At 42.7% G+C, this 26,567-nt stretch overlaps 2 protein-coding genes and 1 pseudogene across 3 annotated transcripts in view; 1 reads left to right on the forward strand and 2 right to left on the reverse strand.

The window, feature by feature from the left end:
• Positions 1–3,211, reverse strand: part of Ipo11 (importin 11) — a 112,572-nt gene extending 109,361 nt beyond the window's left edge. For both annotated transcript variants that reach the window (XM_051182895.1, XM_051182894.1), the window contains exon 1: positions 3,022–3,211. The gene's annotated coding sequence lies outside the window, so the exon portion shown is untranslated. The remainder of the gene's footprint in view (positions 1–3,021) is intronic.
• Positions 3,212–11,546: 8,335 nt separating this feature from the next.
• LOC127221025 (spermine synthase-like) lies at positions 11,547–12,630 on the reverse strand (annotated as a pseudogene).
• Positions 12,631–14,192: 1,562 nt separating this feature from the next.
• Positions 14,193–25,719, forward strand: Dimt1 (DIM1 rRNA methyltransferase and ribosome maturation factor). Its single transcript, XM_051182897.1, has 12 exons — positions 14,193–14,298; positions 14,514–14,587; positions 15,619–15,705; positions 16,269–16,330; positions 16,409–16,502; positions 16,585–16,634; positions 18,441–18,564; positions 18,881–18,973; positions 20,229–20,293; positions 22,017–22,080; positions 23,773–23,879; positions 25,531–25,719. Exons 1-12 carry the CDS (start codon positions 14,220–14,222, stop codon positions 25,571–25,573), a joined length of 942 nt encoding a protein of 313 aa, XP_051038854.1. The 5' UTR covers positions 14,193–14,219; the 3' UTR covers positions 25,574–25,719.
• Positions 25,720–26,567: the final 848 nt, after the last annotated feature.

The raw sequence follows: 26,567 nt of genomic DNA on the forward strand, positions 1-26,567 counted from the left end.
TGGAATGCTAACTACTGTACTCTTGAACTCACAGCCGCTGTGACTACCTGCACAAAGCTACTTACTGCATCTGAGGGACAATGATGACTCAGTACAGTAGGTAAGAATGCTCTACAAGCTTGAGGACCTGGGTTCAAATCCCCAGCACCCATGTAAAAAAGCTGAGCATGGGCACACATGCTCAGTAGGGTAGGAGGCAAAATCAGGTAGGTCACAAGAGAGCCTGCTTGTCCATTCAGCCAGCCTAGCTTAAATGGAAATCGGACACCACATTCTAGGTAACAATATGCATTCTCCTCCAGGCTCCCCATGCATGCACGCACACATGCACACATGCACACACGCATGAACGCACACACACCACCACATCACAAGAGTAAGCCTATCTATCAACACCCTAGTATAGAATGGGTCCTTGAGGATTTATAAGCAATAAATGATTGATGGGGGAGGCAGGGTAATGATGTAGCCACTGGGAAGGGACCCATGCAAGTTGGAACAAATCTTCAAAGTTCCTCTAAACAATCCTAATATCAAAGGAAAGAGACAGACACGAAAATAGTAAAAGGCTAGTTGGAACAGGAAGGGTATTAATGGGAAGGACATGAAGGTAATGGGGTGAATACGATCAAAATATACTACATACATGTGTGGAAATGCCATAATGAAACCTATTATCGGGTATAATATATGCTAATAAAAATCATGTTTTAAAATTACCTCAACATGAACATTGTTTCAGTAACTTTAATTCCTATGCTGTCCAAAGCTTATATAATTGTAGGCTTATTGGTAGTCAGTCTCAGATTTAGAAAATCAAGCAAAGGTCACTCCAGAAGCACACCTGCCATTCCGTAAAACACCCTGGAATTAGCTGACAAGATGCATCACAGGCACACAGGCCAAGAAAAAAACAGGGCTGGGGGATGGGGAGGAGCACAGTGGGAATGCGCTTGCATGACCTGAGCAAGTCCCTGGTTTCTACCTCTAACACCACAAAAAAGAAAACAAAAATGAAGATGCTTAGTGGTAAAGCACGTGCAAGGATCTGGGTTCAGTGCCAATACTGCAAACAAAGTAAAATAAAAAATTGTAAATTATCAACAGAAATACTACCTTAAGCCTGATGTGGTAGCAAACACCTAACACCAGGGGGGAAAAAAAGTAGACAAATCTCCATAAGTATAAGGCCACCCTGGTCTACATATGGAGTTCCATACCAACCAAAACTGCGTAGTGAGAGCCTGTCTCAAAAATAATAAATTAGAAGGAAGATTAAATAATACACACATGTAGGACAAACATCAAGAACCAACTAATCAGGACTGGAGAAATGGTTTGGCAGTTAAGAGCACTTGCTGCTCTTCTAGACAACCCAAGGTTAGTTCCCAGCATGTATGTCAAGGTGGCTCACAACAGCCTGTAATTCCACTACCAGAAGATCCCCTTCTGCCTGAGCCAGCACCAGAACACACATGACATACACAAACATACACACATGACATAAACATACACATGGATAAAGGCACACATTAAAATTTTTTAAAATCTTTTAAAAAAAAAAAGACCCAACAAATCAAACATTACCTTTCCCTAAATATTTTTATTCTGGAGAAACATCCTCAGTATATTTTAAATCCAAATGCTGCAAGCATTATTCTGTCTTCTAGTTTGGTTCTGAATCTAAATACATCCATAACATCACAAAATCTAAAGACTTTTGTTTAATTACAAAATAATTTTCCACACTTCTTTAGAACCTCCAATCACATCACTACAACCAAATTCTTCTGAGAATCCTCTTCTCCCTTTAAGAAGTGTAATCAAGGCAGAGAACACCCTTCTGCCCTGTAGATATAATACACATCAACAAACTGACATAATTAAACTGCCTGCATCAGCCCCAATGCTAGATGCCATCAGAAAACGGAGGGAGGGGGGCGGATCCCTACAATCTTATCACAATCAACAGAGAGGAATTTTCTAATTTTACAAAAATTGTCTCAAGTGTGGAACAATGATGTGAGGAAAGCTATCAATCATTTAATGAAGTCATTCCGTCCTTAATCAAAATAGAGAAATTTTAAATAACGTGAAGATGGAAGAGCAAAATCCCTATCCAAGGGGGAGGGGGTGTGAAAAGAATCTTTGCAAATTGGTTGTAAATTGGTCTTTCTTGCTTCCTTCTATATAACAAGCAAATCTTAAAGGCGCTATCGAATACAACGGAGCTCTTTTAATGTGTGGTGAAGAGGTATGCCAATTACAACCTTGGCACCCGGAGCCAAATTACCAGTCTTTGGTATCGACGCAAATCACTTTGCTGTACGTCTCGTTCACCCCATATTAAGAGGATTAAGGGAAAATGGCAAGTGTTATGGGCCTCGACGTAATTCTGCTGAATCACAAAATATTCCCAAACGTAAAGCTGCAGGAGTCGCCGAGCTTGGGCAGTGGCGGCTCAGAATCAATCTCCTCTCCGGGAGAAAAAAAATTTTAAGTCATACACACACACACACACACACACACACACACACACATATACATACATATATGGAGAAGGAAAGGTCTAATGTTTAAAGCTTTTCACTGCCCTGATTCCACGGCAGCAAGGTCGCCCGTACAGCTAACACACACACACACACGCGCACACACACACACACACACACACACCGGCTTTGGTGGGAGAAGCACGTCCTCTTGCACCGTGCAACCCCAAGCCTCCAAGGACAAATACGCCCCGCTCCCCGGCCGGCGACAGGGGGACACAATGGGTCCCCTCGGCTTGGCTCGGCCTGTCACTCAGATGCTGCCAGCCCGCCCCGTGGCCCCAGCAACGCCAGGCTCGCCGCAGCCCGGGAGCCCGTGCTCCGCCGGGGCCGCTGCAGGGCCGCGAGGGCCGCGGGCGCGGTGGGCGGCTCGGGTGGAGCCGCGCGCGTCCCGCCCTCGGCTCGCGGGGGTCCCGCGCCCCGGCCCCCTGACTGCTCCCTTCCACCCGCGCGCCTCGCGGCCGGGCCTCACCGTGTGCTTCGGCCCGGCACAGCCCGGCCCGCCCCTTTTCCACTTGTCCACACGAAGCGGCGCTGGCTGCCTCCGCGCCCCCCACGCTGCTAGTCCGCACGCCGCCACCTACTGATGCCGAAAACGGCTCCTAGGAACGCGCCATGTTCCGCGTCGCCACTCCAGACGCCGCGGGGCGCGCTGAAGTGACGTCACGGGCCCGGGCCCGCCCCTGCCCCGCCCCTCCCGCCCGGCGCGCGCAGGGAGAGCCCAGCTCAAGAAGGCGATTGGACGGCGGAGCGGAGGGGAGGGCGGGGCTCGCGTTCGAACGCAGGGGCGCGCGGCAGCCAACACCGCAGTTTGCGCTTGCGCCGTACTCGCGGCCGTGCGCAGGCGTGGGGACCTGTAGCCATGGAAACCGTAAGTCCCGGGAAAACCGGTTGTCTCCTGGGCTCGTCACGGTCCTGGAGAGCAGCTTCTTGTTCCCAGGGTCTGTCGCAGCACAGAGGGCTGTCGAAAGAATCAGTGAACCCTGCCGCCACAGGCATTTTTACAAGTTTGGACGGGCTTTATTTTACGGTTTTGGTTTGTTTGTGTGGGTTTTGTGGTGGGGTTTGTTGTGGGCTTTGTGGTACGGTTTGTTGTTTTGGTTTGGTTGTTGTTGTTGTTTGGTTGGCTGGTTGGTTTTCCTTTTCGTTATTTAGTGTAGTGTTGTTTTGGAGGCCGGGAATTAAGACAGGGTCTCATGACCCCAGGCTGGCATCACAGTCTTGTTTTGTTTTGTTTTGTTTTGTAGCTGACCACCGAATCCTGACTCCTTCGCCCCCCAAGTGTTCAGACTCAAGATCTCAAGATCGACTTTTTTTTAGTTCTTGAACTGGAGTGTTCTCCTCCACAGCGATACCAAAGATGAAAAGATTTGAAAGGACCAGTGTTGCCCAGCTGCTGGCTACTTTAAGTTTCCTTGTTTTTAAAAAGAGAACTTTGTGAAGGAGATTAACTGTGCCCATAATGACCCATAGACATTCGCTGCTGGGTTAAGATGTGCACAATACAGCCTCAAGATCTGCAGGTAGAATGACCCATTTTAATCCCCAGGGCAGTCCTGTGAGGTACATCCATTATTATGTCCATTTTACGAAAGCGGAAACTGGAACGCAGAGAAGTTAACATGCCTAAAGCTCAATAGCTGGTAAATGCAAGCTTTGACGTTTGAAATATTAATAATAATGCAAGGTCTTGTTCGTAAAGATGTTCCTCATACAAAGACTTTTTAAAATCGGTACAAAGATAATTCTCTCAGTGACAAAGAATGATTAAATCAAAATACAAATAAAAGGAAATGCAGAACTGACCTTTTAAGTTATAGGAAGGTATTTGTTGGCATATTAATAAATTTCCAGTATATCCTGAAAAGGAAAAATTACCAAAAGATATGTTCAGAAATGTCCCATATTTGGAAATAAAAAAGTGGTGAAATTCTGATTTTGCCAATTATTGGATGGTACTTAGCTATGCTTTTAATTTTGCTTAGTTATATCTTCTGATTTTATGGAAATATCACACAACTCAAATTTAAGTATGCATAGATTCAGGTGAGATATTATTAAAATACATACCCTGAGTGCTGAAGAAATGGCTGAGTGGCTAAGAGCACATGCTAATCTTCTAGAGGACCTAGGTTCAGTTCCCAGAATCCACATGATGTAAATCCAGTTCCAGAAGTTCCAGTGTCCAATTGTGAACTCTGTGGCACCAAGCAAACACCTGGTGTGCATACATGTGTGCAGGCAAGACAATTCATGTGCATAAAATAACCCTTTTAAACACTTTAAACTTTCATTAACAGTAAACTCGGGCCTTGGCTGGTGAGAGGACTAAGCAGGTAAAAGCACTTGCCACCTAGCCTAATGACTCTGACTGTGGTGCCTGGGTCAAAGATGCTGGAAAAAGAGCCAACTCCCAGTAGTTGTCCTCTGACTTCTGCATAAGCTCACACTTAAAGTACCATATGGGTCCTCGTTGTCTTCATACAGGGTGTCATGTAATGGGGGTTAGTTTAAAACTCTTTTGTAAATCTGAGAAAATGTTTCATTTAGAAAAATGAGCATATACAAATTGTATCTTTAATGCCAAATTAGGGCTGTAAGGAATATGGTTTTTCTGCCAGCCACCTGCTCTTGTTCCGCCGCCACACCAGCCCCAAATAACGCACAGAGACTCTGTATTTGATATTATACTGTTGGCCAGTTACTACTTTCTTATCGGCTAGCTCTGTCTTAAGTATTAACCCATTTGTGTTAATCTATGTATGTCCACGTGGTCTTCTTACCGGGAGCCGGCTGCTGCACTGCTCTCTCCAGACTCTCCATCTTGGCTCCTGCTCCTACTTCCTATTTCCTCCTTGTCTCCTAGTCCCTATCTAGCTTTCCTATTGGCCAACAGTGCTTTATTCATTAACCAGTATGAGAAACATATTACAGAATGACATCTCCCATCATCTCCTCTTTTCTGTCTAAATAAAAAGAAGGGTTTTAAGCTTAACATAGCAAAATATATTACATATCAGTTATCAAATAAGAATCACAGTTAACACTATTTAGTCCATTAACATTTAGTAAGATTTAAGAACATACTCCATCATCTAGTCTATCTTATTGAGTCTAAAGTTCTATATGCACCTTATCTTTAATCCTAAGGAAAACTATAACCATAACTATCTGTTTTCAACTCCTTCAAAGACCACAGAAGGATAATATATAAACTCTAGAAATGACAGAGACAACTCACTGCCTGGTCACCCGAAGTTCTTTTCTAATCTTCCGTCTTCAGCCCATAGGCCATAGTGTGTCTGGCAGTCTCTTTAGCAAAGCAGGAAACTTTAAATTGTCTTATTATCTCCTTTCCTATTGGCCAACAGTGCTTTATTCATTAACCAGTATGAGAAACATATACAGAATGACATCTCCCATCATAGGGCACATTCAGAAGTTCTAATTTTAACTAATATTGAATGGGAGATTCATTGTGCATATTTGTACCAGGCTTTTTCTTTTAGGCCACCAACCAGCTGTCAAATCATGACACGGAGACTTTCATTAGTTTTGAATGCTTGGCCCAACTTGGGCTCATTTCTGGCTAGCTCTTTTAACTTAAATTATGTGCCTTTTGCCTCGGGGCTTATTGCCTTTCTTACCTCAGTGTATCTCACATTCACTGCTTTGTTACATCTGGATGGCTGGCAGCTGCCTGGCTTCTAGCCTAGGGCATCTCCCTCATTCGCTCCTCTTATTTATTCTCTCTGCCTGCCAGCCCTACCTGTCCTTTTTCTGGCTAGCTGCTGGATGTTCAGCTCTTTATTACACAATCAGGTGCCGTAAACACGCAAGGTGAAACAGATGCAACACAGTTTTACATAAACAAATACAGCATGAACAAATGTAACACATCTTTGACCAGTTAATATTTCACAATACATATTATTGACAAAACAAATGTACAGCTAAATAATCTCAATCTACTGTGCTTCATTACTATGTTTGCATACTCAATTTTTAAAGAAAAGGGCATCATTGAATATCTTCAGGATATATTCAAAACCTTTTTTCTTTGGGGGGTTTGGGAAGGGATCGGGGAGGGTTGGTTGCTAGGGATAGAACAAACAGCCCTTACACATGCCAGGAAAGTACTCTAACCACTAAACTATATTCCCAGTGTGTATTTGAAAATCTTAGTAGACACTCAGTGTTTTCCATGTGTAGTTGAGATCTACAAAGAGAAAGCAGGAAGCTGGTGATGAATATGTTAAATTATAGAAATGTCAGGGGCTGGAGAGATGGCTCAGACGTTGGGAGCACTTGTTGCTCTTGTAGAGGATCTAGTTTCAATTCACAGCATCCTTATGGTAGTTTACCACCATCTATAATTCCAGGAGATGCACTGCCTTCTTCTGGTCTTTGTGAATACCAGGCAAGCACTTGGTGCACAGACTTACAAGCAAGCAAAACACGCATATGCATAAAATAATATAAAATTAATTCTTTAATTAAAGAAACATTGGCTTCCCTCTCCTGTCAGACACATGTGCACACACACATTTTTAACACCAGTCAAATGTGGTGTCACATGTCTGTAATCCCAGAACTCATGAGGCAGAGGCAAAAAGATTCTGGGTTTGAGGCCAACCTGGCTTACGTCATGAGGCCCAGGCCAGCTTTGTGTATACAGTAAGATCTTGGAGTCTGGGAGGAAAATGTCAGGCACAATAGGGCACATCTGTAATCCCAGCACATGAGATTTGGAACTCAAGGATCAAAAATTTAAGGACAGACTCAGCTACCTAACAGCTTGTGGCCACCCTGGGCTACTTGAGTTCCTGTCTAAGAGAAACAAAAATAAAATACATAAACATTAAAAATCAGCTCAGCAATACCGGGGTGCAGGGGAACTTCGGCAGTTTGAGAATGGGTTTCACGTGTTACTCCAGGTGAGGCAGAGCTACAAAATGAGACCATGTCTCAAAGACCGAATAAACCACCGACCAAACTTTAAACAGAACAGGAATCTGCCAGGCGGTGGTGGCACACACCTTTAATCCCAGCACTCGGGAAGCAGAGGCAGGGGGATCTCTGTGAGTTTGAGACCAGCCTGGCCTACAGAGTGAGTTCCAGGACAGGCTCCAAAGCTACACAGAGAAACCCTGTCTCAAAAAAAAAAAAAAAAAAAAAACAACAACAAAAAAACAAACAAACAAAAAAAAAAAACAGGAATTAAAAAGTTGTAAGTATCTAAAGAGCCATGGAGAGGCTGGAAAAGCTCGGTAGAATGCTTGTGTGTTATGCACAAGGCACTGGGCTTCATTCTTAGTATCACAAAAATGATTAATTCTGTGGAGCAGTTTTCATTTTCTAGGTTCTGCTATAATTATTGTGATACTCATGCTAACCAGATTAAGAAACATCTCTGGTAGCAGGCCCCCCACCTTGCCAGGACAGCACAATAGAGCCAACCCTGTTAGCAGAGGTGTGGGTGAGCCAGCCCCAATGTTATGAGCATGGGAGACTTGTCTGATGGGAGATGTCATTCTGTAAATATGTTTCTTTTATTGGTTAATGAATAAAGCACTGTTGGCAAATAGGAAAGCAAGATAGGTGGGACTAGGAGACAAGGAGGATCCCAGGAGAGGTAGGAGGAGAGTCAAAATGTAGGACCAAGAGGAGTAAAAAGGTCCGGACCTCTCTCTGGTAAGCCAAGACCTCGTGGAAATACTTAGATTAATATAAATGGGTTAATATTTAAGACAGAGCTAGACAATAAGAAACCCTAGTAACAGGCCAACAGCTTTATATCTAATACAGTGTCTCTGTGTGTTATTTGTGGCTGTGGGACCAGGCTGGCGGGAAAACTGCTCAGAACACTTGTCCCCATTTCTCACCTGACAGACCAACCCTATGGCGGCCCAGGCCCAAACCCAGGGTTATGACCTGGCCAATTCTAGCATCCACCCCATCTATTTAACCTGCAGGAATGCGTGAAAGAAGCTGGCCTGCAGACCCAAAGCTGCAGGGTCTCCACACACAGGACAACAGAATACCCAGGGAGAGTTCCAGTGAGCACCAATAGTGTAGTTAGTGGAAAGCAGAGGCCTCAACTAAACCAATGACTCTTTGTAGCAAACACTGGCAAGTAAAGGCTATGGACAAAGTGGTCTGTGGTATGACTCAGTGTGTCACACTGCAGCTTCCATGATGAAATGTTTAATTCCCCCCTTTTCTCTTAAATTTTGTTTTATTTGAGGGGAGTGCAGGGACATGGGGCAGATGCGAAGGGACTGAGATATGAATGGGATAGAGATGCATGATGTAAAAGACACATAGAATAAGGAAAAAAGGAAAAGAAAGCCTCTGGGATTAGTAAAGAGCACTCTGGACACATCCGTGAGGGTGTTGATCATGAGGACTTGGACCTACTGACTGATTCAAATTTGAGTCCTGCCGTAGCTCGGAAAATGGGGTCTATTTAGAGAAAGGGGTTGCTAGGCGTGTGCATTTGAGCAGGGAATCTGTACCTGGCCACTCCCTACTTCTTGTACTTGTTTTCTGGATGCCATGACGTAAGTAGCATTCCTCTATCATGACCTTCCTCAATGTGCCTTGCTACCACCCTCAAAGCAATGGAGCCAGTTGCCCCTGGATCCACATCTCTGGAACCATGAGCCAAAATACACCATCCTCCTTTTTTCCCTCAGATGCTTGTCACAGTGATAAACATGTCACTGCACAAGTATCCAAATAGTTTATGAGATGTTTATTACTTGAATACTTTTTTACATATAATATGATTGTTTATATTTTGCAAAAGGGCATAAAAATAAGTATAAAATATAGTGGGAACCTCCATAGACACAGAAGCAATTCCAATTACAAGAACAAGTTTTCAAGTTCGAGGAGATGGCTTAGCAGTTAAGTCTTTGTTGCTCTTCCAGAACACCCAAGTTCAGCTCCTAGCATCTGTGGTTCATAACCACCTATTAACTCCAGCTCCAGGTGATCAGATGCCCATTTCTGACCTTTCTGGCTACCATACATACATGGCATACACACATTCACACACATAAATAAATAAATAAATCTTGTCCATCATGGTGGTGCATGTGTTTAATCCCAGTGTTCAAGAGGCAAAAGCAAATGGATTTCTGTGAGTTTGAGGCCAGCCTGGTTTATTTAGTGAGTTCTAGACCAGCCAGGGCTACATAATAAGACCCCCATCTCAAAAGAAGCCTCTCGAAAGCTCTTTGGATGTGTATAACTTTTTAATACCTGTTTTTTCTGTACTAGTGCATTCCTCATTCTCATTTCTATAGAAATTTCTCATCAGTTATAGCATCTTAATGCAGACAGCAGTACTGGAGGAAAAAATAAACAGTTCCTCTTCTATTGTTTTGATATCTTTAGTGTGGTCTCAGCTTAAGCTGATACGCGATGACTTAGCACATGGAAAGTATTTATTTGAAGTATTAATAGTATGTGGGGCTGGAGATCAAACTCGAGGCCTCACACATTCCGGGCAAGCCCTGCACAACATAACTACCTCTTAGTCTGTTACTTTTTAATACATCTTCTCTCACACGGGATACAAAATGATCATCCCACAGGATTTCTCTTAAGTAGCTTGGAATTTACTGTAGAGCCCAAAGTGGTTTTAAGTTCTCAGTAATCCTCCTGCCTCAGCCTCCCAAGTGGGAGTACAGGACTGTGCCACCATGTCCAATTTCAAATATTGTATTTGGACACAGTCCCCCGATCTCCTCAGATACCAGCTAAAGTGGGGTAGTATCAATCTAAGGCACCAAGCCTACCAAGCCCAGGTGTCATTTCAAAGAGCAGCCGTCATTTATTATGCTAGCAGGAGCAACATTCTGTACATTGTTGCCTTTTACTTCCCTCTCCTATCAAATGGACACATTATCTACCTCACAGAGCTGTTTGGAAGAGTTAGTAAGGGCAATAACACACTTGTTCAGTACCTGGAATATAAATTGCAGGGCTATTATTGTTCTTGTCACTCTCTCAACCTTCCTACCCCTTTCAATTGTGTGTGGGTAGCAGGGTGAGGGAGAGGCAGGCAGACTTGAGAGAATAAGTTACAAGAGTAGGTTATTTCCGTCCACAGTGGTTCCAGCCAGTGCTTTCACGTGCTAAGCTAACCCTTAGGTACTTTATCGCCTTTTTTTTTTTTTTTTCTTTCTCTTTTGCAATTTTAAGTGAAGCTGTGCTGATTCATTTTTTACTTTAGCTTTCTTGTAAGATCCACATTTTAATATCTAAGTCAGTGTCAGAAGTTGGAGGACACCATCAAGAACTTCTCTCCAACTGGGAGGTGGTGGTGCAAGCCTTTAATCCCAGCACTCAGGAGGCAGAGGCAGGTGGATCTCTGTGAGTCCAGCCTGGTCTACAGAGAGAGTTCCAAGTTCCAAGACAGCCAGGACTACACAAAGAAACCCTGTCAAAAAAAAAAAAAACTCTCCAGAGCAAATAATTTTTTGAAGATTTTTGTTTATTTTGCATATATGAGTAGTCTATCTGCAAGCAAACCTCCATGCCAGAAGAGGGCATCAGATCTCATTGCAGATGCTTGTGAGCCACCATGTGGTTGCTGGGAATTGAACTCAGGACCTCTGGAAGAGCAGACAGTGCTCTTAACCACTGAACCATCTCTCCAGTTACAGAACAAATAATTTTATTCCTCCAAACACCCAAATAGAATGTCTCCTAAAACCAAAACTAACCTTTCCCCAAAAGGTTCCATGCAGAGATAAAAAGCAATTTAAAAACATCACATTCTAGGTGGGTAGTGCGTTTCACTTTTTTCTCTGCTTTCAGATGATTTTCAAAAAACTTAACATTGTAGTAGCTTATAAAAATATAAGCTACGTTCCATTGGCTTTTTAAACATTAAATCAATGGCCTGTCTCATTTGTTGGCATATTCAGCACACTCAGGTCAAAAAAGGCGGTTTTCAGCACTTGTCATCCAGGGATGCTCATTTCAAGACATAGTGTTCTTCCAAACAGCAGAAATACAATTCCAAGAAAGAAAGGACACAGTCTCCCTGGAGAAGTGCACAGGGCAACAAAGATGTCTCTCTCGGTTCTTCCTGGGGACACAGAGCACTGTCAGACTGGCACAGACCTGTGTGAAGCATTCCCCACCCCATTTCAGTACTCCACTGAAAGGTTGAGGACAGCTGTCAAATCATTAATGACACAAACTCTCCCCCTCCTTTGACAAATCTATTCAGTGATGGAATACATTCTTCTATGATAACCTGGTAACAATCTCCTTTAAGATTACCGAAGATGTTACCACATGTTCTTCACATATATTTCTTACACCCGTCAAGTCAATCACACCTGTCACTCACACCTGTCAATCACCAGCCTCTGCCTGGGTGACCATCTTTGGTTTCAGTTTGTATTTCAAATATGCTGCCCCTCCCCATCTCCACCTCCCAGTATCAGTACATCTTTGCCAGTGTAGTCTTTTCTGCAACTGTCCATGACAGTGTGGGTATATACTGAATCACTTTTTGACAAATCAGCATCCCCACTGAGAGTGAGAATATTTCCAAACTGCTTTCAGTGCAGAACTTTAATATTCTGGTAAGTCGAACCTTCACCAAGCACGTTATCTATACCACCCTCTGCTACACACTCTTTAGCGGTTAGCCAGGACCTGTTGATGACCTCACTTTTGAACCATGGGTGGTAAATTCTTCACTTGCCAAATACTGTTCTGCTTCATTTCGTTCTTTCTGTTTTTCTTTCATTTTGTTCAACAAGCTGTCAGTTTCTTGTCTTGTTCATCACTGTCATAACTCTGAAGGTCCAGCAACACCAATCCATGTAGGTAAATTCTCAAATTGGCAAAGCTCACAAGGTGTGTGTGTGTGTGTGTGTGTGTGTGTGTGTGTAAGTTGCTAAACAGCTGTGGTCCTACCAGGCCTACCAGGTCCTACCAGTGACCCTGCCATCCCCTGCTCCTGGAAAATGACCTAAGGCCTTTCAAAAACAGTCTCACCATCAGCTCTGGCGTTGAGTGCCAAGTCTAGAATGTGCTGTGCTTTTGACATAGTGATACAGTGACATAGTTACATAGTGACATAGGTGGGTTGGATAGGTTTGTCCCCCATGGCTTATAGGGAGTAGCACTATTAGAAGGGGGTACAGCCTTGGAGGAAGTGTGTCACTATGGGGACAGGCTTTGAGGCCTCATAAGCTCAAGTTACACCCGGTGTGGTACACAGTCTCCTGCTGCTGCCTGGTGCAAAACTCTCCGTCCCTTCTCCAGCACAAAGTCCATCTGCATGCAGCCGTGCTTTCTCACCATGATGGTAAGAGGTTAACCCTGTGTAAGTCAGCCCCAATTAAATGTTTTTTTCTTGTTAGAGTTGCCTTGGTCAAGTGTCTCTTCACAGCAACAGAAACCATAGCCAAGACATACAGTGAAGAGAAGGCAGCCTCCCAGGGAGGCAGCCTGGGAGCGTGGGGTGTCGATGCGTGTATCAGATTGCACCCTCCTTTATAAAAAATGAACTTTTAATAAGCCATTTTTATCTTTTTCCTCCTAACACATGGCAGTGACTGGCGCAATGTAGACTCCCTAGAATTATGCGCATGACAATGAATGAAATGGAGGACGAGGGCTGTAAGCTGTCTTTAGTGACTTCATTTTAGTACCTCGGACGAACTTTGTAAGCAGAGGAAGGTGCTAGCTAGTCACTGTAAGAGGGATCGTAAGGAAAACAACTCCTCGAAGAAAAGCAACTCCCTGTTTTTGCTAATCGCATATTCTGGCTTGTGTGTCTACTCAGCTTAGAGCTGCGGGATGGGAACCTTGGGGACTTCACGTTAGGTTATGGATTCCGAGAAAAGCTCAGGGCTGCATTTCGCTCTTGAATACCTAGATGTAGTCGCCAGTCGGCTGGAAGGAAGACTCAGGGACAGTGAGTGGTCCTCGTTGGGTAACAGTAAAACTTAGAAGACTATTAGGATAGCTTAGCATTTTTCCAGAGTTCGAATTACATCAAAGCAAGGGACAGCTAAAACCAAGGCTTGGGAAGACACTCTCTTTCCTTTTCCTTCTTTGTTTTTCCCGAGACTGGGAGATAGGGTTCCTTTGTAATAGCCTTGGCTGCATATTCCTCAAGCCTGGGCTTCTCACCGGACAACCTCCAGGGGATCTGGAGATCTCTGCAGGAGGACACCTGGGGATCTCTGCAGGAGGAGGTGGTGGGAGGGGAAGCAGAGGTCCCGGGGCCGGCCAATCCAGCTTGCCAACCCTGACTCAGCCAATCAGAACTGCGCGGCTCGGCAGCGCGGGGTCTTCTGGGAACCCTGGCTTCTGAGGAAGTCGTTGCTGCAGCCGAGACTACAATTCCCGGCGGCCACCGGGCTCGAACCGGGTCCTGCGGCGCGAGCTCAGCTGAGACTACAATTCCCGGCGGCCACCGGGCTCGAACCGGGTCCTGCGGCGCGAGCTCAGCCGAGACTACAATTCCCGGCGGCCACCGGGCTCGAGCCTGCCATTGACCCGGAGGGCCCCTGAGCGCAGTGGGAGGGGAAGTGGGTCTCACTGGCGCCTCGGTCGTGACGACGCCAAGGGCGACTTGCACGCGGTACTCGCTGCTTTCGCCTCTCCCGGGCCGGCTTTCCCGAGAAGATGCCGAAGGCCAAGTCCGCGGCGAGCGGCCGCCGGCGCGAGCGGCAGGAGCAGCGCCGGGAGCTGAAGCGGGCCGGAGGTGCGGCGGCGTGCCGGGAGCTGGGGGCGGGCCGCGGCGGGAGCCCACTGCGGTCTGCGCTCCCGGCCGCGGCCGGAGGGATGGATGGACTTAGAGCTGCAGCCCTACCCCAGCCGTCATTGGTGCAGAAATCCTCCCCGCTGCTTCTCCGGGACGGCCTGGGACCGATTCTTGAAAAGTTGAGGAAATTAAGGCTGCTTCGTGTTTTATTCCAGGACTCATGTTCAACACAGGGATCGGGCAGCACATTTTGAAAAATCCTCTAGTTGTTAACAGCATTATCGATAAGGTGGGTGTAGAAGAGCAAAGGCAGAGCGTTTGTGTGTCATCTTTTTCGGGGTACTTAACCTGACATAACATAGATGTTTAAGAATTGTCCGGGAATCACCCGCTGTCTTTTGCTTGCTTCGTTCTGAGTCTGTGTCCTCTATCTTTCTGTGAATTGTCCATTTGGTGGGTTGGACTTTCCTTTGTACTTACTTGTTAATCTCCGCATTATTTAATCACTTTTTGGAGATTCTTGTTTGTGTTTTGAGACTGGGTGTCATGTAATTCAGGCTGGCCCCGAGTATGGTAATGTGGACAGAGCCAGCCTTGAACTTCTGGCCCTCCTGATTCCACTTTCCAAGCGTCTATAATTGTCTTTTTATTTATTCTAGAGTTTAAACTTATGTCTAAACCACACAGTAAATTTGTTCCTGTGAAAAATATGTAGTACTGCATATAAATAATTCGGAGGATTATTCTGTATGTGCTATTATTGTGTTGTGGTTTGAATGATTGAGTGCCAGGAGGTAAAATACAGATGGTACAAATTCTGTATGTTTAGTTACCAGTCTCACAGAATATTCTAGTTGTATGTAATGTTCACACACAGTTTTGTGAGGTTGCTATATTCTTAGTACACAGCGGTTAAGGGTTGAGAAATCTGCCGGAGGTGGGCACACACCTGTAATCTCAGCACTTGGGAGGCAGAGGCAGGCGGATCTCAGTGAGTTCGAGGTCAGCCTGGTCTACAAAGTGAGTTTCAGGACAGCCAGAGAAAACCCTGTCTCAAAATAAGAGGAAAAAAAAAAAAAAAAAAATTGAGAAATCTTGCTCCCTAAGCTGGACAGGGGCAGATTTAGTTACGGTTTGAATATATCCCCTGGGTTAGGAAATGGAGATACTCACACCTAATGCACTTAAGGTAATATTGTTAACAAGAAAACTGAAGCTAGAGTAAAATCTCTTTAACTATGCATTGATGGATGAAAATAGTCATTTAGAAGCTATGTGTTCAGGCAGGCCAAAAGCATAAGGCGTTGTGTTTGCTTTTAGGCTGCACTAAGACCTACGGATGTGGTGCTGGAAGTTGGGCCTGGGACTGGGAACATGACTGTCAAGCTGTTAGAAAAGGCCAAAAAGGTAAAAGGGGGAGGGGTCTTCGTGTGTTACTGCTAAATTAGCTCAGCTGGTTTACAAATATAAATGTTTTAATTAATTGCCATTGTTTCAGTGGCAATTATTGAGCCTTTAGAAATTTTAACTCTGGAAATGAAATGTATTAATCAAGAAAACAAAATCTCCCCTTGGTGTGTTGGTGGGAGATCTAATATAGCCACACAGGTGTCGACCCTGTAGAAGTCACGGAAGTCAGGAAACCTCTGCTGCGATTGTAATGTGGTGATTGCAGTTTCATTCACTTGCGATGTTTTGCTTCCGTTGTGGATATCAGTTAATAAAGAGCACTGGGAGCAGGTCTCTTGTCTAACAACACTGATTATATAAGTGTGCTCTTTTTTACCATCTTCAGGTACAAAGCATGGAGACAGACAAACAGGATATTGTTTCAAGTGGTAGAATACAGTCGAGGGGGTATTGATGTTAAGCCTGGAAAAAGCTTAAATAGTGTAGATTGGATAAGTTATTACTTGGGTGGTAAGAGATTTATACTTCATAGTGAAGCTTTTTTCTTATTGTTAATGTAGGTAGTTGCCTGTGAACTTGATCCAAGGCTAGTAGCCGAACTTCACAAAAGAGTTCAGGGCACGTGAGTATATGTAATAATTAAAGTGCATTTTAATCTCATGAAACAACATTCTCTTAAAACTTCTTTCCTTGTTAACAGGCCTCTGGCCAGCAAACTCCAGGTCCTGGTGGGAGATGTATTGAAATCGGATTTGCCATTCTTCGATGCTTGTGTGGCAAACTTGCCTTATCAGGTATCCCTCAGACTATCAGAAGCATCCCACTATATTTCTCCGATACGTCTTTCCTCAATGCTAACTATGAATTCTCTTTCAGATCTCCTCTCCCTTTGTCTTCAAGTTGTTGCTCCACCGACCATTTTTCAGGTTTGTGAAAAACCACAATTACTGCTAAAGTTTAGACTGTCAGTTTAGGCAGGAACACAGCCAAAAATGAACACAACTGAAAAACTACTAGAGCGCTCATCTCTGTAAAAGAAATACCAGTTTCTGGGACAGGAATGTAGTTCAGTGGATGGAGTGGAATGCTTACTAGCATCCAGAAAGCCCAGAGTTGTCTCCAGCACCACATTAAACTCAGCCTGGTGTGACTGCTGTAGCCAGACACGGGGACCAGAAGCAGGAGCCTCACTCTATACTAGCTTCATAGCTAGTTTAGGCCCAGCCTTTGCTGTGTGACACCCTGGTCTCAGAAATACACACCCCCTGCAACACACATACAAGTACTGACTTCTAGGAAGGTCTTTTTGCGAATAAGTCTATTTTTTTGTCTTTTACTTGGGGTGGTAAATGTGTGTACATGCTTTTCCCTCTGCTTTCTAATACTCTTCAATAAACTGACAGAAAGTGTTTCTTATATTATGTCTAGGTTTGCAGTAACTTAACTGGTTGTTAAAACTGTTTTATACCAGTGGTGTTGAAACCAAGTCACATACCTCCTCAGTGTTTATAAAATAAAATCATAAACTATAGGGCCATAACCATCCTTTTTTAACATTGTGTATTCGTGCCTGTGCACTTACAGAGGTCAGAGGACAGCTTGCAGGATCTCAGGGATCAAACTCAGGTCACCTGGCTTTAACATTTTAACTTGTGTCTCACACACACACACACACACACACACACACACACACACACACACACACAGTCCCTTGCCACCATTCCCTCCTTAATTGTCAAGGAATACGTTATATCAGAAGACAACTTCATATAGTTTTAGAAAAGTTTTGCTTGGGGTAGATAGAAATCTAGATATGCCCTGGAGGCCAAGATAGGAGGATTGTGGATTCAAGACGTGCTTAAGCAGCTTTATGAAGCCTGATCTCGAAATAAAAACCAGATCTAGAGGACTGGAGACATAGCTCAGTGGTAGAGCATTTGCCTGCATGCATGAGACCTTTGCTTCAATTCCCACTATACCACACCCACCCTCAAATACAAATACAGTTTTAAAAACTTTCTCTTTACTAAGCTTTACACATGTCTCCATTGTTTGCTGAGGAAGTCCATGTGTTTTTAAATTGCTAAATTTAGACAACACCGAACATTGTAACCTACCAGGCCATACCTCAGATATAATTCCAACTACACCACAAACACAGTTCTACCGTGGAGTCAAACATTACTGTGGTGTTGGTTTTGTTGTTTGTTTGTTTGTTTTCAGAAGGCATCATAGACTAATATATAATGCTGACACACAACAATAGGTCAGAATAGTTGTTCATCTAATCCATGAAGGAAAGCCATCTTCCTTGGGGTAAGAGTTCACCTGTCTGTTTTGTAAAGATGACACTAAGGCTGAAAGTTTTCCACCTTCTGCTCATACCCCCATTAACCACAGATCCTGCCAGGACAATTCACTGTGGTTAAAAATACAACTACAGGGACCCGAAAGATTGCTCAGTGATTAAGAGCATATGTTGTTGCACTCGCAGAGACCGGGGTTCTACTCCCAGCACTCACATGGCAGCTAACATCTGGCTGTACTCTTGTTCTAAGGGTCCATTGCTATGTCTGACCTCCATGGGTACCAGTTCCACACATGGTATGTGCATACATACAGGCAAAACAGACACAAAGTAAAAAAAAAAAAAAAAAAAAAAAAACATTTTTAGTTAAAAAATATGACTAACTGAAGATGAGAAAATTTTCTTATTTCTGCTTCCTTTTTAGATGTGCTATACTTATGTTTCAAAGAGAATTTGCTCTTCGTTTGGTTGCAAAACCTGGAGATAAACTATACTGCAGACTCTCCATTAATACACAGCTTTTAGCACGTGTGGACCATTTAATGAAGGTATGTGAGGTTTTTGTTTTTTTTTTAATCCTTAAATAATCTAGTTTAATTCATTCTGAACACTGACTAGCCTGGAACTATCAGCTTCCCAAAGCCTAAGCCACCATACTTGGCCAACAGAGCATCTTTGGTTACTATAAAATTACCCTTGCCAGGTATGGTGACACACACCTTAACCAGGAGGCAGAGGGGTGAATCTCTGAGTTCCAGGCCAGCCAGACCTACATGGAGAGACCCCCATCTCCAAATAAAAAGTAAACGAAGTTGCCTGTGAGAGGACTAAACCTTTTTTGATTTTTTTTTTTTTTTTTGATAGGTGGGGAAGAATAACTTCAGACCACCTCCTAAGGTGGAGTCTAGCGTCGTAAGGATAGAACCTAAGAATCCACCACCACCTATCAATTTCCAGGTGAGGCCAAGAAAATCCAGATTGGGAATTCTAAAACAGCAGAACAGTACTGATCCAACCTGCACATCCAAACACAGGATATAGGAAGTACAGTGCAGCCTTAGGTTAGAGTCATTTGATGGAAAAGAGTTGTGTACCACACAAAAATACGGAAAATTTTTGTAAAAAGCAAAAGGTTTAGAATACAGTTGCATTTCAAAACTTAAGATTATACATGCCTGAAACATCTATTTGAATAAAACTTGGAAAACAATGTAAAATTAAAATAGTCATGCTTGAATAGTGCTGTGATAACACTTTCTTTTTGGTGTGGATAGGGTGAAAACCCAAGGCCTTATGCATGCTGAAACCCTTGTGGAAACATTTTTCCAACTAAAGTGACTGGTTTTGTGATCAGAAAACAAAACAAAACAAACAAAACCCTGTAAGGAGTAAGGTTTTTTTTCCGCCCGCCGCTGGTCTTGTCCTGCTGCGCCAGCCCCAATTAACACACTGAGACTCTGTATTAGAGACTCTGTATTAGATATAATTCTGTTGGCCCGTTACTAGTTTCTTATCGGCTAGCTCTGTCTTAATTATTAACCCATTTCTGTTAATCTAGTATTTCCACGTGGTCTTCTCTTACCGGGGAGCCAGCCAGCATTCTGCTTTCTCCAGACTCTCCATCTTGACTCCTCCTTACTACTTCCTCTTTCCTCCTTGTCTCCTAGTCCCTCCTATCTTCCTTCCCTATTGGCCAACAGTGCTTTATTCATTAACCAGTATGAGAAACATACACAGAATGACATCTCCCATCAAAACCCTAGATGATTTGGTGTAAAATTCAACTAATTACATTAGAGAAAACTTGTTGCACAAGCTACATCCTAAATCAAATCACATTTGTGTTTTGAGTTTGATATTTTGAGGTGTTTTGAGGTAGGTTCTCTTGTGGCTCAAATTCTCTTATGTACTGAATGACTGGACTCCTAATTAAGTGCTAGGACTGTAGGCATGTGCCACTGTCCTTAGTTTGATTCTATTTTGAAAGTCTTCCTACTGCCATGTTATGTATGGGGACAACCCCCCCCCCCCCAGTTAAATTCAGTGAGATGGAAACAAGTGCAGAAGTCTCAAGTGTTCATCAAGATGCATATGTGCTATTGAGACCAAGATGCAGGCCATTCTCATTCCCTCTGGCTTTATGTATTAAAAATGATCACAGCTAGCAGGCATAGTTAAGTATTCTAAAGAAAATATTCGTCTTATATTTCAGGAATGGGATGGCCTAGTAAGGATCGCTTTTGTTCGGAAAAACAAGACACTGTCTGCTGCATTCAAGTAAGTATTCTACTGCTCTGTAACAGTGAAGAAGTAGTTTTCCAGGTAGTCAAAGCATTTGGTCCTTTACCCAAAAAGAGCTACCCTAAAGTACAGAGATTAGGTAGAATGTAATAATGAAAAGTAGGAAGTCAAATCAGCTTTTTCTTTGCAAAACAGGAAAAACTAACTTAACCACACATTTCCCACGTTTTTGGGTTTTCTCCTATCCATTATTTTACTGTGGGCAGGCACATGTGTCATGGTGTTCATTTGGAGGTCAGAAGACCACTTTGAGGAGTGGGTTCAGGGCATGGACTCAGGTTATTAGGCTTGCACTGCAAGTGCCTTTACCAGCTGAGCCACCTTCTAGGCTTTATGCTGTTTTATTAACTTGAAAGATCTAACACAGCTTGGGCATCTGAGGGTAGAAGAGGTGAGATTTGGTTTTAGGGAGCATGGACTTTTCCCCTGGCGGTGCCAAGGATTGAGTATGTGGTTTAAGCACACCCCCTGAGCATTCTGTCACTCGGTGACTCGCCCAGACCTCCTGTTACCTTCTGAGTTCCAGGCTGGCCTTGAACCTGCAGTTCACCCTCACCCTTTCTAGCAGCTGTATTATTATAGGCTGTTGCCACCAAGCCCAGCAAAGTTGTTTTTGGTTAGGGAGGTTTTGTGGAGTATCTAAGGCACCATATCTGTAGCTCGGCTACTCAGAGAGTGAAGATGGCATTCTCACTAGAGCACTAAAACCCTAAGGCCAGCTTGGGAAGCAGACTGAAAACCTGTCTACTCAGAAAGTGAAGATGGCATTCTCACTAGAGCACTAAAACACTAAGGCCAGCTTGGGAAGCAGAATGAAAACCTGTCTACTCAGAAAGTGAAGATGGCATTCTCACTAGAGCACTAAAACCCTAAGGCCAGCTTGGGAAGCAGACTGAAAACCTGTCTACTCAGAAAGTGAAGATGGCATTCTCACTAGAGCACTAAAACCCTAAGGCCAGCTTGGGAAGCAGAATGAAAACCTGTCTACTCAGAAAGTGAAGATGGCATTCTCACTAGAGCACTAAAACCCTAAGGCCAGCTTGGGAAGCAGACTGAAAACCTGTCTGTCTCTTTTTCTTTAAAAGCACTGTATGGGGGGTGGGGTGCAGCAGGTTTAAAAAAAAAAAAAAAAAAGCACTGTTTGGAACAAGAGTACTTAAAGAGATTTTATTAGTTTATTAGGATTATTTTTATATATAATATATATATAAAGGGAACTTTATATATATTATATGTATATTATATAAAGTGTTAGTTCCCTTTTTAAATTCCTGAATTTCACCAAGTCATACATATACATTTTTTTTTCCTTTGATACATGGTTTCTGTGTGTAACAGCCCTAGCTGCCCTGGAACTCTTTGTAGACCAGGCTGGCCTTGAACTCATAGACATCCTCCTGTCCCTGCCTTATGAGGGCTGGGATTAAAGGTGTGCACCACCACTGCCCAGCCTTATTATAAAAATTACACATTATGTGTGTGTGGGGGTGTGTGGGTGCGTGGGTATGGTGGTGATGGGGTTTAGAAAACACAAGAGCTTTCCCTTCCTCCATGTAGCTTCTGGTTCTTGATTTCAGGTTGTTCGGCATGGCAAGCACCTTTACCATGGAGACACCTCATAGGCCTGGAACATATATTTCATTTTGTCTAAATTTAAATTGTGTATAATGTGACTTTATAATTGTCATTTAATCTCCAGGTCAAATGCAGTACAGCAGCTGTTGGAAAGGAACTATAGAATTCACTGTTCAGTACATAATACTGTAAGTAGAAATTATCATTTCAGTGATTTTTGTTCATTTGAGACAGGGTCTATTACATAGTTCTGGCTGCCCCGGAGTTCACTATGTAGAGGAGGCTGGCCTTGAACTCAGAGATCCTCCTGCCTCTGTCTCCAAAGCGCTGCAGTTAAAGGTGTGTGCCACCTGGCTTTTTCAGACATTTACTTTTAAAAGTACCCTTTGCCAGCGTCTCTCAGCACAGGCGTGCTGCTTCCTCGGTCTGCCTTCCTGGGTTGCTCACAGAAGCATGGCCTTCTTTACCGTCTGTCTGAAGCATGCCTTCCTGTTCTTTCTCTGGACCCTGCCTGCCATGTGCCTGATCTCGATGCTCACTGACTGCAGACAGCACAGCTCTTGCCTTTCCCTCTATTGTTCTCAGAGCTGCTCTGCTCTGTCATGCTCTCCTCTGAAACCCTTGATAAAATTGTTCTCAAGCTTCCCCTACAACCCTCCCCACCCCCCAAGTTCTTACTTTTGTTTTTAACCTATATATTCGGTGGGACCCTTAAAGTCAGCACACGATGTGTGACTTGTCCACCATGCGTGGTGGGCTACTTTCAGAAGGTTAGTTCTGCTGTAACTCTGAACCAAGCTCCTCTTGAACATTTGTATCTAAGCCTAGTGAGACCCAACTGATTTGTAATTCTTCAAATGTATAGATTAGTACTTTGCTTGGCTTAAATGTGTGGAATGTGCTGACCCTGTTTGTTGCTCAGTGGCCCAGGCTGTCACTGTGTAGTTCAATGTCTAAAATCCCAGTTGCTGGGATTATAGGAGTGCCACCACTGCCTGGCATCCATCTGGAAATCTTAAATGAGAACAAAGTGTGGGTAATTTTGGTCACGTGCCTCATGCCTCTTAACAGTTTGGAGTATGGGAGTCCTCATGAATATACATGTGCATGTGTGGATGTTGCTTTTGTTTTTCAGCATATCTAAGTTTGACAGAGCAGACATGAGCCTAGCCTTTAATGGCTGAGCCATCTAGCCTTTAATGGCTGAGCCATCTCAGCCCAGATTCTCCTATGCTTTAATACACCATACATAGTACTGTCTCCATTCTCTAATATGAACAAAAGCTGCTACAAATGGGTCTAAATTTAAAAACACGAAGTTGGATTTTAAATGGTCTACTGGTAAATGCTGAGTCAAGTAAAATGAATCACTATTTTTGTTGTTGTTGTTGTTTTGAGACAGCCTTACTCTATAGCACAGGCTTGCCCTAAGCTTAAGTTACTCCTCTCCTCCTGCCTCATAAGTGCTGGGATGAAGGGGTGAGCTATGATACCCACCAACATGTGATATACTTACTTAAGAGAGGAGTCTGTTTTCAGGAAAATTACCTGGAGCTATATGAATTATTTTTAAAAGATAATTGCTATATAATTTTATTCATTTTGTGAGGTCTGAATCCTGTTCTACCATTTTAAAGATGAAAAAGGGCAACCTGTGTATGATAGCTCAAAGTATTCCAAGTATTATGTCACAAAACCAGCCTCATATTAGAATCCAGATCTTCCCCAAATGGTCAGGTGTTCCCACTGTCATTTACAAATCTAGTAAAAGTGACTGTAATTACTGAACTTAAAAAAAAAAAAAAAAAAAAAAAAAAAAAGAGTCATGGTGTCTTCATCAAAGATATGTTGTTCATTTATTCTGAATCTTATATTGATAGGTAATACCAGAAGATTTCAGTATAGCAGATAAAATACAGCAAGTCCTAACCAGCACAGATTTTAGTGACAAACGGGCCCGTTCCATGGACATAGATGACTTTATCAGGTAATTACATTTGTCGTTGTCCTGAATGTTTACATTTCCCTACTGTGGTGTCTTAAGATGAGAGACATAAAGGCTTTTAAGCGGCATACGGTGCTACCTGGGAGTTATTGCATAGCACTTCCACAGTGTGGAACATTATTTGGTGTAAAGCAGTGGTTCTCAGCCTTCCTAGTGCTGTGACCCTTTAACAGTTCATGATGTGGCGCACACAACCATAAATTATTTTCATTTCTACTTTGCAACTCTACTTTTGCTACTGTTAAGAATCACAATGTAATGTCTACATTTTCCAATGGTTTTAGGTGAGCCCTCTGAAAAGGTCATTTGACACCCCCCCAGGGGTCACGACCCACAGGTTGAGAACCACTGGTGTGAAAGGTGCAACTAGGTAGCTGCAGCAGTAGCTGCAGCAGAATGCATGTAGTAAGATTGGTAGTAGAGAACAGTCTGCACCAGAAGTAGCCCAGGTTTATGTGTGCTGTGTGTTTCTTCTGCTCCAACCCCAAACTCACTCATTGTCTTAACAGTTTATGCTTACCTCTTCAAATAGCCTGTAAGGTAGAAAAGTCATTTTAACATATATAATTGGATTTGATGACCCATTATTTCCTTACTTTAGAATAGCTACTGTTAAACAGATGGTAAGCACGAAACATCAGTTATAACCACATCTGATTATTCATTTAATAGCAGATGTGGCCTAAGTCAAATTCTACACCTATTAAGTTAAAGGGTACCACAGTTATTTTGCAATTGGGACCAAAATTTGTTTTACTTTGTACTAAGCAAATTTCAGTTAATTACCCAATTGTACTAACTTGTTTTATTTTTACTAACACTTCTAGAAGTTCCTGAACATTTTTTGTTTTTCCTTTACATTGCTGAGGACTGCATTCAGAGGCCTACATATGCTAGACAAGTACTCTACTTCTGGGATAGGACGTGTCCCACATTTAGCCAGTTTATTATTTAAGCACTAGTATTCCAGAGACTAAATTTAAAAAGATGAAGATAGAATGCTGAAAGACCTTAGTTTGCTTTTTCAGCAAACCAGTCTAGAACTGAGACTTAAGGAATTACTGTTTTATTGGCTGGCTAGCAGGGGTACTAAGTCTTCACTGACTGTTAACCCTAACAGTTGAGTGCCTTTCCCAAGTACCTACACATTGCTTTTCCAGACACTTTAATCCACACAGGCCATCCTGAAAAGTAAGCTCACGTCCAAATATATTGTATCTTAAACTTCCTTCTTAACTTCCGCAGGGTATCACTTTCTAACATAAGTCAGATAAGCACGTAATATCCACAAGGGAATAATGTGTATTTTAATTAAACATCAGTAAGAGTTCAGAGAATAGGAAGAGATTATTCATCCCACTTTCCCTCAAATTCCAGCTAGTTTCTTTTCTAGCTGGTCATGCTGAAATAGAGTAAGGGCTGATGAGGGTGGCCTGGGGTAGGAAGTCTTTATAATTTCAGTCAAACTAGAATACGAGACAAACATGATACAGTATATTTTGCCAATTCATTTGGAGAGTACAATTTCTTTAATAACTAGTACTAGGAATAAGTGTGTAAGTATGTTTATGTAATACGTGTTAAAAGTTGGGGTTTTTTTGTAACCATTCATTTTCCATTTTTCCCCTTTCAGGTTGCTACATGGATTCAATGCAGAAGGTATCCATTTTTCCTAGCCATTTGAAAACAATTTTTTTCAAGACCAAGAAAAAAAATGAAATTATACATTTCTAATATTGTCCTGTATGTTAAAAGATGTTGATTCTATGTATTCTTTTTTAAGTGTTTAAAATATACTGCAAAGGACAGGGTTCAACATACATTATGGTTTTCAAATTCAAAAGCCGCAAACACGCACAACCATACATGTAAACTTTCTAATAATTTATTGTATAAAGATGTTACTTTTTTTATTCACTGTGTTACGGACTGTGAGGCCTACTTTAGGCCTGCAGCTCAGTCAGTCACAAATCCCCATACTCCTTCTCATTCACATGTACAATAAGTTACTTAACATGACTTCCCTTTACACACCCTCCTCATCCTATATAGTTTCCAGGTATTAATGCCTTCTTTGTTAGATGAACTGTTGCAATACAGACAATACTGCCTGTTTGGGTAAGCTGGAGTCTCCTGCAATTATACAGTACAGGCATGCTCTCTGACTCTACCTGTGTGTGAAATGCAGAAGTTTAGAAAGAAACTAATAAAAATCATGTCAAGTTTTTATTTTCTTGGGGGAGGCAAGATCTACAAATTTCAGACTTAGAAAAACCCCAGAAGGGTTAAATCAAATGGGCTTTATTACTTTGGTGGTTTTATTTTCTTAAATGAGTGAGAGGATCTTTTATCTTTTTGAAGTTGACCTAAAAAAAACCTTGTCTTAGCCTCCTAAATGCTGGGATTACACTTGTGTACCATTGTGTGTAGCTTCAAAATAAGTTTTCCAGTTTCAGTTTTCAGCTTTTTAAAGGAACAGCCATTTCCCACAACTACAGGCTCCTGGTGGTTCCTTGCTTCTGGACAGTTGAAATTCTAGTATGTGGTGTTTCTTTTTAAGCTATTTAAAAATTTTCAGACTGAAGATAAATGCTGTTTATATATTTTAATAAATTAGCTGTTTTATTTATGTAAGGAAATTAAGCTATCTTCATTGGCTATTTGGCTCTC

The sequence above is a fragment of the Phodopus roborovskii genome, unplaced genomic scaffold, assembly GCF_943737965.1.
Source record: "Phodopus roborovskii unplaced genomic scaffold, PHOROB, whole genome shotgun sequence".
Lineage (NCBI taxonomy): Eukaryota > Metazoa > Chordata > Mammalia > Rodentia > Cricetidae > Phodopus > Phodopus roborovskii.